General features: G+C 42.2%; 1 protein-coding gene across 1 annotated transcript; it reads right to left on the bottom strand.

Moving 5' to 3' along the window:
- Nucleotides 1-2795: 2795 nt before the first annotated feature.
- On the bottom strand, nt 2796-12541 carry LOC110210477 (C-signal-like). Its single transcript, XM_020989464.2, has 6 exons — nt 11736-12541; nt 11140-11191; nt 7641-7828; nt 3800-3958; nt 3550-3669; nt 2796-3055 (listed from the first exon to the last, which is right to left on the bottom strand). Exons 1-6 carry the CDS (start codon nt 11895-11897, stop codon nt 2942-2944), a joined length of 795 nt encoding a protein of 264 aa, XP_020845123.1. The 5' UTR covers nt 11898-12541; the 3' UTR covers nt 2796-2941.
- Between the last annotated feature and the right edge of the window lie 303 nt (nt 12542-12844).

Raw genomic sequence — 12844 nt, 5'->3', positions numbered from 1 at the left:
AGAATCCACAGATCTCCTCCTGAAAGAGATCCCCAAAGGAAAACTCCTAGGAATATTGTAGCCAAATTCCAGAGTTCCCAGGTCAAGGAGAAAATATTACAAGCTGCCAGAAGGAAACAATTCAAGTACTGTGGAAACACAATCAGGATAACACAAGATTTAGCAGCTTCTACATTAAAGAAATTCAGGGCATAAAATATAATATTCTGGAGGGCAAAGGAGATAGGATTACAACCAAGAATCACCTACCCAGCAAAACTGAGTATAATCCTTCAGGGGAAAAAATGGTCATTCAGTGAAATAGAGGACTTTCAAGCATTCTTGATGAAAAGACCAGAGCTGAATAGAAAATTTGACTTTCAAATACAGGACTCAAGTGGAACATGAAGAGGTAAACAGGAAAGAGAAATCATAAGAGACTTATTAAGATTGAACTGTTTACATTCCTGCATGGAAAGATGATATTTATAACTCATGAGACCTTTGTCAGTATTAGGGTAGTTGGAGGAAAAAAATTATATATATGTATATGTAGATAGATAGATAGAGGGCACAGGGTGAGTTGAAGATTAAGGGGTCATATCTGGAGAATAAAATTAAGGGATGAGAGAGGATTATACTTGGAGAAGAAGAAAGGGAGAGGTAGAATGGGGTAAATTATCTCACAAAAAAAAACAGAAAAGAAAAGTCTCTTACATTGTAGGGGAAATGGGGGAAAGTGAGAGGGAATGAGGGAATCTTATTCTCATAGGATTTGGCTTAAGGAGGGAATAACATACACATTCAATTGGGTATGGAAATCTGTCTTACCCTACAGGAAAATAGGGGGAGAAGGAGACAAGAGAGCAGGGGGATGATAGAGAGGAGGGCAGATTGGGAAAGGGAGTAATCAGAAGTAAATACTTCTGAGGAGGGACAGGGTCAAAAGAAAGAAAAGAATAAATGGGAGGGCAGGATAGGATTAAGGGAAATAGAGTTAGTTTTTCACAACATGTCTACTATGGAAGTGTTTTGCATAACTGCACATGTACAACCTATATTGAGTTGCTTGCCTTTTCAATGAGGGTGGGTGGGGAGGAGAAGAGAGAAAATTTGAAACCTAAAGTTTTAAAAACATGTTTAAAAAAATGTTTTCACATGCTACTGGAAAATAAGAAATACAGGAAATGGGGTACAGAAGTCTATCCTGCCCTACAGGAAAATAGAAGGGGAAGGGGATAAGAGAAGGGGAGAGAGATAGAAGAGAGGATAGACTAGGGGAAGAGATATTCAGAATGTATGCCATCTTGGGGTGGGAGGAGGGGGGAGCTGGGTTATAAATTTGGAATTCAAAAACTTGTGGGAGTGAATGTTGAAAGCTAAAAATAAATAAATTTATATTAAAGAACAAAAAAAATAAATAAAAGTTTAAAAAAAATTGTTTTCACATGCAACTGGGAAATAAGATATACAGGAAATGGGGTATAGAAATCTATCCTACCCTTCAGGAAAATTGAAGGGGAGGGAGATAAGAGAAAGAGGGGAGAGCTAGAAGGGAGGACAGAATAGGAGAAGGGGTATTCAGAATGCCTGCCCTCTTGGGGTTGGGGGAGGGATGAGATGGGGAAAATTTGGAACTCAATATTTTGCGGAAATGAATGTTGAAAGCTAAAAATAGATAAATTAATTAAAAAGGGGGAAAAAAGAGAGTGAGAAGAGAGAAAATGGAGGTACCTATAGTAGAAGGCTTTTTCAAAGAGTTTAGTTACAAAGGGTAGAAGAGATTTGGGACAACAGAGTTCCTTAAAGATGAAAAAAAAAATTCAGGAATCTCTGAACCCCAGAACTGTTTGTGATTATTGGGTAAGAGGTCATTGTCTAGTTAAAGATACACTGGATGGTCATCACAAGTTAAAGTGAGGTCTTTGAGGAGACCCAGGAAGAATGGTCAAAAGGAAAGGCACGAACTGTGTTCTGTCATGTCCTACTTGGGTTATGGAAAACTTTGAGGTCTAGGCTCTGAGGGACCAGAATTGGAATGGCTTTTGCCCATTTTAAGGCAAGGATCTGAATGTATCTGAAAAAGCGCAGCAGTAACCCAACTGAGGATCAGAACCAACCTTGAAGCTAGAGGTGACAGAGACTAGATGTCCTCTAACGAACAATCCCAGTGGGTTCTGCACAGACAGAACCAGTGTTAGAGGAGTAATCCCACAGTATCATGCCTCAAACCTGAGAGGATTAATCCTTCTGGGGACCCACCAGTGCAAGTATAAATTGAGGTAAATAGCCACAAGGGGATGTCCTAAGGGGATGTTACATGTAAAATGAGCATTTTGAACTAAATGGCTTCTGAACCTATTAGATTGTAAACTCCTTGAGGGCAGGGGCTGTCTTTTGCTTCTTTTTGTAACCCCAGCACTTAGCACAGTGCCTGGCACATAATAGGCACTTAATAAATGTTTATTGATTGATTGAAGTTCTTCAGGCTATAGATCTATGACTATGCCATAGGTTATGGGACCCTGGTAATCAGAAGTCATAGGAATCTTACAAAAAACATGGAAGAGTCAGGAACGACCATGATTACCCATCCCTTCCCTCAAGGTATCAAAGTTAGTTTCCCTTCATAGCTTTGGGCTACAAAGGAGGGGGTTGCTAGTAAATGTTTGGCAACTGGTTTTCCAGAGGGAAAATGTATGCATGGCACACTCTTAAATTTAACCTGAATTTTTTATATCTTCTCCATCACTTTCTTAAGTCTAGATTATCATCACTACCCCTGGCTACAACTAGGAAGAATGAGAACAGTGTAAGGAGGCAGTTAAACAAATTTATTGGCATTCAGAGCTCAGGGAAGTGGTCAACCAAGACGAGGTGGTCAATCCTGGGCTGCTGATGGAAAGGCATGAAAGGTAACTGGAATCAGATCTCAATCACTGCCTCCCAGCTGGTTGTAACTTCACCAAGACAATGCCTTTCCCTCCCAACTGTAGAAACCCCCTGAATTCTCCTCTGAAAGTGTAGAAAAGAGCTTCAGCATGCCTCGCACCGATTCTTCTTTCTTCAAAGGAGGCTGCAAAGCACACAGCAGGTTAAGAGCAAGAGGAGACTAACCTATTAGAATAGCACCTGGATGCAGTGAGGATGTAACAGAAAGTAACTGACTCAAAGAGAAGGGGCTAAGTTGCCAGAGGCTGAGGGATAGTAGAAGGGTTGCCAGTCAGGTAGGAACCCAGTGAATCAACACTTCCTGGGACCTGACACAGGTCATAGCCTGTATGGATAGCATTGGAAGGAAAGGTCGAGGAGGAGGAAATAGTTCCAATTAAAACAAACTTAGTAGAAATATTCATTAAGATCTTAATGCAACTTAGATTTATTTTTGTCTTTCAACTGATGGAGATCAAGCCTACGCTAACTGATTCCCTGTGACTTCCTTCCAAGGAACTGCCTCCCCAGCCTCCTTACCCTATGGTATCCTCCCCACAAAAGCTGGCTAGGAGTGCATATTTTCTGTCCCAAGCTTGGGCCCAACCTGAAGGAGATGCAGGCAGGAGGCAGACTTACCTCAAAAGGTTGACAAGCGGTCATATCTGTCAGAACCCAGCCAGGGTGTATAGCAGCACACAGGATTCCTTCTTCTTTAAGGGCCAGGCTTTGGCACCGGGTGAGCATGTTCAAGGCAGCCTGGTGGAAGGAAGTGGGGCAAAGAGAAGAGAGGAGGCCATAGTTCAGCCATATTAATGAAGCCTTGTAGCACCATGCTCCCTATCACCATCCTTCTCCCTTCCTCCCACCCAGTACCCAGTTTCCATACCTTACTGCAGCGATAGGATAAAACATGACCATATTCCCAGGCAAAAAGTTCTGTTATAGAGCCTGCGGTACTAGAAATGTTGATGATAGCAGCCCGGCTACAACTGAGACTATGCTGAGGTCCTGTTTGGGCAGCCTTCTTCAACAAAGGCAGGAATGTCTGGCAGGGTTGGGGAAAGACATGAGAGTGGACACATTTATTATCATCAGAAATCTAAAAGGACAGAGGTCCTGCATGGCCTCATTTTCTTTCCACTTCAATGCAACAGCTTTTTGTGAAACTCAGAGCGTGCACAACATTGTGAATGGCCCTGAAGGAGACACAAGGTTTAGATATTGCCCGAGCTTACAGAAATATATGTATCATTCAACAGACAAACAGGAGGGAAGGGGGGAAAGGGGAGAAGGGAATAAGGAGGAAGGATAGATTAAAGGAGAGATCAACCCTAAGCAAAATAAGCTCTAATCATGGAAAGCGAATCTCAAAGAGGGACTTAAAAGGAAAGAAAGAAAAGTTAAGAAACTATAATTGGGCTCTTGCCCAGAGACAGAGAAAAGGGGTAGGCCAATAGAAGAAATCGCTTCAAATCTAGAAGTCTAGTGCTAAGAAGCATAATCCTTTCTCTGCAACCTTTTTTGTTTTCAAACAAAGAGAAGGAAAAGTATGAGAATAGGATTGCAGGAAATCCACAATTCACTATCGTAAATGTAAACGGAAACTAAATGTAAATGGGATAAACTAACCCACAAAACGGAAGTGGATAGCAAGATTGATTAGAAGCCAGAATCCAATGATATAACAAGAAAAAGAAACTGAGGGAATAAGCATAGGCAAAGAGGAAACAAAATTATTGCTTTTTGAAGATGATGGCTTACTTAGAGAACCCTAGAAAGAGAGCTAAAAAGTTAATTGAAACAAACAAACAACTTAAAGCTGCAGGACATAAAATAAAACCACATAAATCATGAATATTTCTATATATTATTAACAAAACCTAGCAAGAAAAGGTAGAAAGAGAAATTCCATTTAAAATAACTACAGACAGTATTAAACACTTGGGAGTCTAGCTGCCAAGACATACACAAAAACTATATGAACACAATTATAAAACATTCTTCACACAAATAAAGACAGATCTAAATAGTTGGAGAAATATTAATTGCTCATGGATATGCTGAGCCTATATAATAAAAATGACAATACTACCTAAATTAATTTACTTATTCAGTGCCATACCAATCAAACTACAAAAGGATTATTTGGTAAAGCTAATTTTAAAAATAATAACAAAATTCAGTTGAAAGAATGGAAAGTCAAAAATTTCAAAGCCATAATTATCGAAACAACTTAGTACTGGTTTAATATAGAGAGTTGATCAGAGGACTAGGTTAGGGACAAAATATACAAAAATAAATGAGCATGGTGGTCTAATATTTGATAAATCCAGAGATCTGAGGTACTGGGGAAGAACTCACTATTTGACAAAAACTGCTGAAAAAACTGGAAAGCAGTTTGGCAGAGCCTACGTGTAGACTAGCAATCCACATAGTATACCAAAATAAGCTCTAAATGGGTACGTGACCGAGATAGAAACAAATTAAGAGAAACAAGGAAGAAATTACCTTTCATATTTATGGGTAGGAGAAGAATCATAACCAAGTTACAGAGAGCATGATAGAAAGTAAAATAGACAATTTTGATTACATAAAATTAAAAAGTCTTTTTCACAAACAAAAGTAATGCAAGTAAATTTGGAAGATAATAGGTAAATGGGGGGGAAGACGCAGCAAATTTCTCTGATAAAGGTCTCATTTCTGAGATAGAAATATATAGGGAATTAGTTCAAATGTGTAAGTATACCAACCATTCCCCAGTTGATAAATGGTTGAAAGATATGAATAGGCATTATTCAGAAACAGAAATCCAAGATACCAATAGCCATATCAGGAAAAAAAAAAAGCTCCAAATCACTAATGGTTTGAAAATTTCAAACAAAAAAGATTTTAAGGCTCCGCCTCACACCCACAAGATTGGCAAAGTTGACAAAAAGGGAAAATGACCAATATTGGAGAAACTGTTAGAAAACAGGTACATTAACACACTGTTGTCAGAGCAGCAAATTGGTCTAAACATTCTGGAAAACAATTTTAAACTGTGCCCCAAAAGCTAATAGAATGTGGATTTCCTTCAACCCAGCAATACCACTACTAGGTCTATATCCCAAAGAGATCAAAGAAAGGAAAAGGACCCATATATACCAAAATATTTATAGCAGCTCTTTTTGTGGTGGCAAAGAATTGGAAACTAGAGGGCTACTCTTTGACTGGGGGAATGGCTGAACAAGTTATGCTATGTGAATATGATGGAATATTACTGTCATATGAGAAATAATGAATAGAATGGCCAAGGTACCATGCAAAATGAGTGGTCTAGGAGAGCCCAGATTGGCAACTGCTCTGAAGCTTCAGCTGCTATAAAGGTCAGCCTAGGAGACAGATACCAATGCCCAGCACTCTCCCTTGTTTCTGCCAATTGTTCATAGAAGCAATCCTGGCAGGTACCCACTACATAATTCTTGTTCCCCATTCCTCCAGAACAGAGATGGTAGTCTAATGAACCAGCAGGAAACAACCAAGTAAAGCAGTTTCTTTATGGTCAGTCGCTTTAATTTAATAAATCATATGGTCACTAAAAAGTCCATTGTCTGGGTCATGTGGATGAGGTTCCTCAACCAAGAGCAGAAAATTTCCCAAATGTAGAGTAAGGGAGAAACAAATCAAGATTTCCATAATTTTAATATTTCATAACAAGTTTCCATTTTTCCATACTCCTAGGTGAATATCAAATTGAGACCAGGAGAAGCATCCTCTGTAGGCCAGGGGCTGGGGTAGAGATACAGAAATGAGAATAGTCTAAAAGTTAAGAGTTTTGTATGGGAGTACCCTCTGGTGAGAGTGAAGGGCATATCATGGCTTTGGGGAAAGACAGAGTACAGAATACCTTCTGACCGAGTCACTTGGCTGGTAGCTGGAAATTACCACTACCTGGTATGTAAATACTACCTTGCTGTTAACTAATGATCAATCAGTAGCTTATTTTTCTGGAGGTTGAAAAAAGCAAAGAGACCAGATAGGTGGGGGCTGCTATTACGACTATTTGTTGTTCTTGTTTGTTTTTTCGGTGGCATCCAACACTTTGTGACCCCTTTGGGGGTTTTCTTAGCATAGACACTGTAACAGTTTGCCATTTCCTTCTCTAGCTCATTTAACAGATGAGAAAACTGAGGCAGATAGGGTTAAGTGACTTGCCCAGGGCCACACAGCTAGAAAGTATTTCAGGCCAGATTTGCCCTCAAGAAAAGGAGTCCGTTTTCCTGATGCCAGGCCCAGCACTCTGTGCACTGCGGTGCCACCTTGATGCCCTATTGCAACTATATACATAATACTGAGGTCACTCACATTTATATTGAAGTGAACGAGGAAATGAAGGGTGGAAGGGGTTAACTTTTCCCAAGACCTAATTCTTAGGGAGTTCTTCCCTATAATGAGCTGAAATCTGCTTTCCTGTAATTTCTAAATATTATTTGCGCTGAACCCAAGCAGAACAAGACTCACTCCTCTCTCCTACTTGACAAGCCCTTAAATACATGAAGATAACTTGCTTTAAATGGAGTGAAAGATCCACTAATTTGGAAATGTGGGAAGTAGCCAGACTGAGAAACGCCTTGAAAGGGAGGCTAATGCCAAATTCCACCAGCTCTGTGACAGTGGACAGAGGTGGTCACTCATGCCTAGATGGGAAGTGAAGCTCTCTTTGGGGGCCCTAACGAGAAGAGTCTCACCTGGCCCATCTTTAGGCTACCAACAACGTGAGTCTGGTACAGCAGGTGCATGTTTTCTTCTGACTCAGAATGGATTGTATCCAGGAAGATCCTTGCAGCATTGTTGATGAGTAAATTCAGCCCCAAGCCTTCCAGTTGCTCCTTGACAGAAACTGCAGCCTCTTGGATAGAAGCAATATTCTCCACATCTATCAAGACAGAATATTCAATCAATAAAAAAGTATTTACGTCAGGCACTATACTAGGCACTGGGGATGCGAAAACAAAGAATGAAACAATTTCTATTATCAAGGAATTAGCATTGTAATGGGAGAGATAGATATATAAATACATTGTTGTTGTTCAGTAGATTAGTCACCTCTGAATCTTTGTGACTCCATTTGGGGTTTTCTTAACAAAAGTACTAGAGTGGTTTGCCATTTCCTTCTCCAGCTCATTTTATAGATGAGGAAATTAAGTTAAACAGGGTTAAGTGACTGGCCCAGGGGCACACAGCTAGTAAGTGTCTGAAGTCAAATTTGAACTTAGGTCCTCCTGACTCCAGGCCCAATACTATCTACTGCACCACCTAGCTGCCCCAGAGAGATGTGTGTGTGTGTGTGTGTGTGTGTGTGTGTAGATAGATAGACAGACAGATAGATATAGATAAATTTGTGTATACAAAAATACCACATGTATATGTATATGTGTGTGTATATATATTTGTGTAGGTATATGTACCCACATATATAAGTATATATGTGCACATGTATGTAAGTATATACAGAATAAACACAAAGAGAAGTAGATAATATTTTGTATATATAACAAAGTAGTCAAATATAAAGGGAAGGCACTAGCAGCTAGGAGGAGTCAGGAAAGGCTTCATGTAGAAAATAGTGCTTGAGGGGGCAGCTAGGTGGCACAGTGGATATAGCACTGACCCTGAAGTCAGGAGGACCTGAGTTCAAATCTGGCCTCAGACCAAACACTTGACCCACTTACTAGCTGTGTGACCCTGGGCAAGTCACTTAACCCCAATTGCCTGGAAAAAAAAGAAAATAGTGCTTGAACTGACCAAGACACAAAGGAGGAGAGTGATTCTATTAAGTGAAGATGAAGAGGTAATGGATTCCAGGCATGGGGGAACTGCCAGGATACAAGGATGGGAATGAGAGTTGAGTAGGATCATGACCCACAGAGAAAAGATCAGTTGGGCAGGACTGAAGAATGAAGAAAGGAGAGTGATAGAAGATGAGACTGAACAGAGGCATTTGTGATTTCTTCTAGAGGTAATAGGGAGCCAGTGCAATTTATTAAGCAGGGGGATGACATAGTCAGATCTCCACTTAATAAAAATAATTTTGGCAGAAGTATGGAGAATAGACTGGAGTGAGGAGATACTTGAGGCAGGAAGACCAATTTAGAGGTTGTGATTATCCAGGCATGAGACGATGAGGACCTGAATTTAGGAAGTAGCTATGTGAACAGAGAAAAAGAATTGGATGGGAGAAATGTTGTAGGTGTAGAAACATTGCCAAGACTTGGCAACTGATTGCATATGTAGGGTAAAGGAGAGTAAAGAGTGGAGGATAGTACTGACGTCATCTATGAACTGGGAAGAATGGAAGAATCATGGTGCCTTCAACAGAAATGAGAAAGTGTCAAAGAAGGGTGGGTTTGGGGAAAAAGAATGAGTTGTTTTGGACATGAATTTGAGGTGTTAGCAGGACACCCAGTTTGAAATGTCCAATAGGCAATTGGTGATGAGAGACTGAATCTCAGAAGAGAGACTGATGCTGGATTTATAGATCTGTGAGCTATCTTAATAATAAATGATAATTGTGCAAATTTAGAGATATCTCCACTCCAAATGTTCGTGTGTACTATCCACCTGACCTGTGGTGGAGCTTTTCAAGTTTGTATTGCATTGTATTCACAGCTGGACACACTATACCTTAACATTGACATAGTCATTCTGGTTCTCTTTGAGTACAAAGGACAATAACAACCAGATAACAATTAATTAGAAACTATAGGGGACAGCTAGGTGGCGCAGTGGATAGAGCACCAACCCTGAAGTCAGGAGGAGATGAGTTCAAATTTGGCCTCAGACCAAACACTTGACACTTACTAGCTGTGTGAGCCTGGGCAAGTCACTTAACCCTAATTGCCTAACCAAAAAAAAGAAAAAAAGAATCTATAATTAAACCAAGATGTGTTGATGAGGTTGCCTCGAAAGTGTAGAAAGAGAAGAGGGACCAGGACAAAGCCTTGGGGAATAATCACAATTAGAGGGCAAGATATTTGTGATGAGCCAGCAGAGTCTGAAAAAAATGGGTCAGACAGGTAGGAGGAGAACCAGGAGAGAGGGGCAGAAAGAAAGAAGAACAGAAAGAGAGAGAAACAGGAGAAGGCTCTCAGGTACACTGGGGAAAGGGGAAGAAGAAGAGAGAGAAGGGAGATGTGAAGAGAGATAGCTGACCTGAGTGAGTAGCCCACCAAGGTAGCAAGTTGGCAAAATCTTTGCCACTGACTTACCTTTCCCTTCAATCCAAATGTCTGCCTAGCACACCCTGTGTGTCAACTGCCTGTGACATGTGTGATTATCACCTGACTGGAAGCCTGATCAGTCCCCAGCACCAAATACATTGACTTAATACCAGAGCTTCCAATGGTCCATTCTTCTACCAGGAGTCATGATAGGGAAAGAGAACCATGAGACACTGAAGAAATGATGTCACCTTATAAGAGCTTAAAGTGTCTCTGCCTCCCAGGAGTATTTTGACATGTCAATGACACTGTCCAGACCGAAACGCCTTCCAAATCCAAAGAAACAAATCATTCGGGACTAAATTGTAGATACCATGGCAACCTGGCAGGAGAGACCAGGAGGCAGGAGACCCTGTTCTATGCCCCTCAGATCAGTGCCATGGGTTAGCCAGCTCATCACATGACTCTATTTCTGACAGTGCCAATATCTCCTTTACACAAAAACCAGAATGCCTAATGTCTAATATCTCTCATGTGTTCTAGAAACAGGGAGCTGTAAACAGACTTAAATCCTGACTAAGTAAGGTGGGAAGACCCAGAGAGGGTGTAAATCTCCCTAAGACACACAGCGAGGTGGGCAAGCCTTTGTGGTATACACTCTCACTTTTGTTAGCTTTGGTCCTTCTGCTGGTGGTATGGCGTAAGCTACAAGCCTGATTTTACAAAAGAGGACCTCAATTAGAATTTGATTCTGGTATTTCCTTAGCTGTGTGACCTTCCGCAAGTCACTTTTCTCCGAGTTCCATTTTCCTCAGCTCTAAACTCTACTATCCCAAGTATTCCTGGACCCCTCTAAAAAGGTCCTCCTACCTCTTCCCCCTGGGGACCTTGAGGGTGAAGCCCTGTGCCAACAAGTAGGATCCCAGGAAGTGCCAGTGGGAACAAGTGTGGAGCTAGGACAGAGCTCCACAACTAGGAAAGGAGCGGGGTGGGAAGGGGAAGGGACTGAGTCTGTAGAGAAGCTCACCCAAACGGAGGATGCGAACATTGGAATGCAGAGCCGCCAGCTCTCGAAGTTCCTATATCAGCAAGAGAGGAAAGATGTCCCGGCAGTCACGCAGGCGGAGCTCTCCCGCCCAGATTCGGGGATGTGGAACATTGAGGAGTCCCCTCCTCGCCCACTCCCAGGATCGTGCGCACGACTGGAGTTTAAGCCCAAGGCCCCAAAGACCCCTGTCCCAGTAAACCCTCCGAGAGAAGACATCCTCGTCACTATTCCCCCACCCCCTCCCACCTCAGACCTGGACACTGATCTGACATTGCCTCTTTGCAAAAGGTCGTCCCCAAAGACCCAGCACTCGGGAGAAACTAAGCCGTCAGTTAACACCCAGGTCTGGAGTTTATCTGTGGCTCTGGGGAGAAACCTGGGTCCCTGGAGACATCCTGCAGAAACTCAAAACTCCAAGCTTGCACACCCGTGGCGTCCCAGAAGGCAGCACGGCTAAATGCTTGGTCTCATGGTCTGGAATGGAAGGCACTTCGCTTTCGGGACAACTCAGGAGTGAGGTGGGGTGGAGAGGGAGGTGAGCTCCGGGAGGGGGGTGAGGGGTTCAGCCCTCTCACCTGGGCGTCAGAGGGATTCCTGCAAGTCGCAAACAACATCTGGGGAGGTTTGGGCAATTGTAGCAATTGCCTGACAAACTCCAGCCCCAGCCCGCGGCTGGCTCCGGTCACCAGCACGCTGGAAGGGCTTAGGACAGCCACTGAAGGATCCTGGCTTTCCATAAGACCTTTCTAAAATCTGTCTACAGACAAAACTGCTCCCCAGTTTTTCGGTCTTCTAGTCCCACCTTTATGCCCCACGCAATAAAGATCTGGAAAAGGAGAGCAGCTTCACCCTCTCTGTCACTTCAGCCTGGCCCTCAAGGAAATTAAGGACTGAAGAAGTTACATCAGAGACCCTCCCTGCCTTTTATAATCTTTGACTCCGACCAGCCTAGCCCTGACCTGATCTTCGGGCCAAATTCCCTACCCCCTCTGCCTAGTATTCTAAGTGTTTAATCATCCCCCATTTCCCTGTGTTTGTCTGAATTGGGATTCCAAGTCTCTCCAAGCCAAGATCAATAGGATCTTGGGCATCAGGGTTCTATAGACTGACGCCTTCTGTTCTTATGGGGGAAGAAACAGGGACACAGCTGTCATAAATTTCCCTTGGTAAGCAGCAGTCATTGCAATGCTGAATGAATCATCTGTATACCAGGGTCACCTAGCCTAGGCATCATGCTAGGATCACTTCTGCCTTCTCCACCCCTAGCCAGTTTCCATCATCCCCAGGGATGAGACCCTATCCTCAAGTCACTGTCAAGACTCCAAGATTACACCACAAATAACAAATGAGACATCTTTGCAATCAACGATACACTTGTGGACTTGACTGAATTCTGCAAGAGGACAATACTAGTTTCAGCTGAACCTAAAACCTTCTTTCCAAACACTTTTTTTCTCATTTCCCCTCTAACCTGGCATCTCAAGATACTCCAATGTTACATCCATTCCTCCTTCCCAGAATAAAGGTTCTTTTCCTATGGCCAACCCAAACATGAGGGGCAAAATACTTTCCTAGGGAATTACAGAAAAATATAAAATGAAAGGGTAATAATGTTTACTCTGTCCCTCATTGCCTGAGAGCCAGGTATGCTACATTTCACCCTTTTCCCAGTACCTCAGTACCG

This window comes from Phascolarctos cinereus, unplaced genomic scaffold (assembly GCF_003287225.1).
Source record: "Phascolarctos cinereus isolate Bilbo 61053 unplaced genomic scaffold, phaCin_HiC Scaffold_2;HRSCAF=192, whole genome shotgun sequence".
In the NCBI taxonomy this organism is placed as follows: Eukaryota; Metazoa; Chordata; class Mammalia; order Diprotodontia; family Phascolarctidae; genus Phascolarctos; species Phascolarctos cinereus.
The sequence above is the reverse complement of the archived record's forward strand: the minus strand, read 5'-3'. Positions and strand labels throughout refer to the sequence as shown.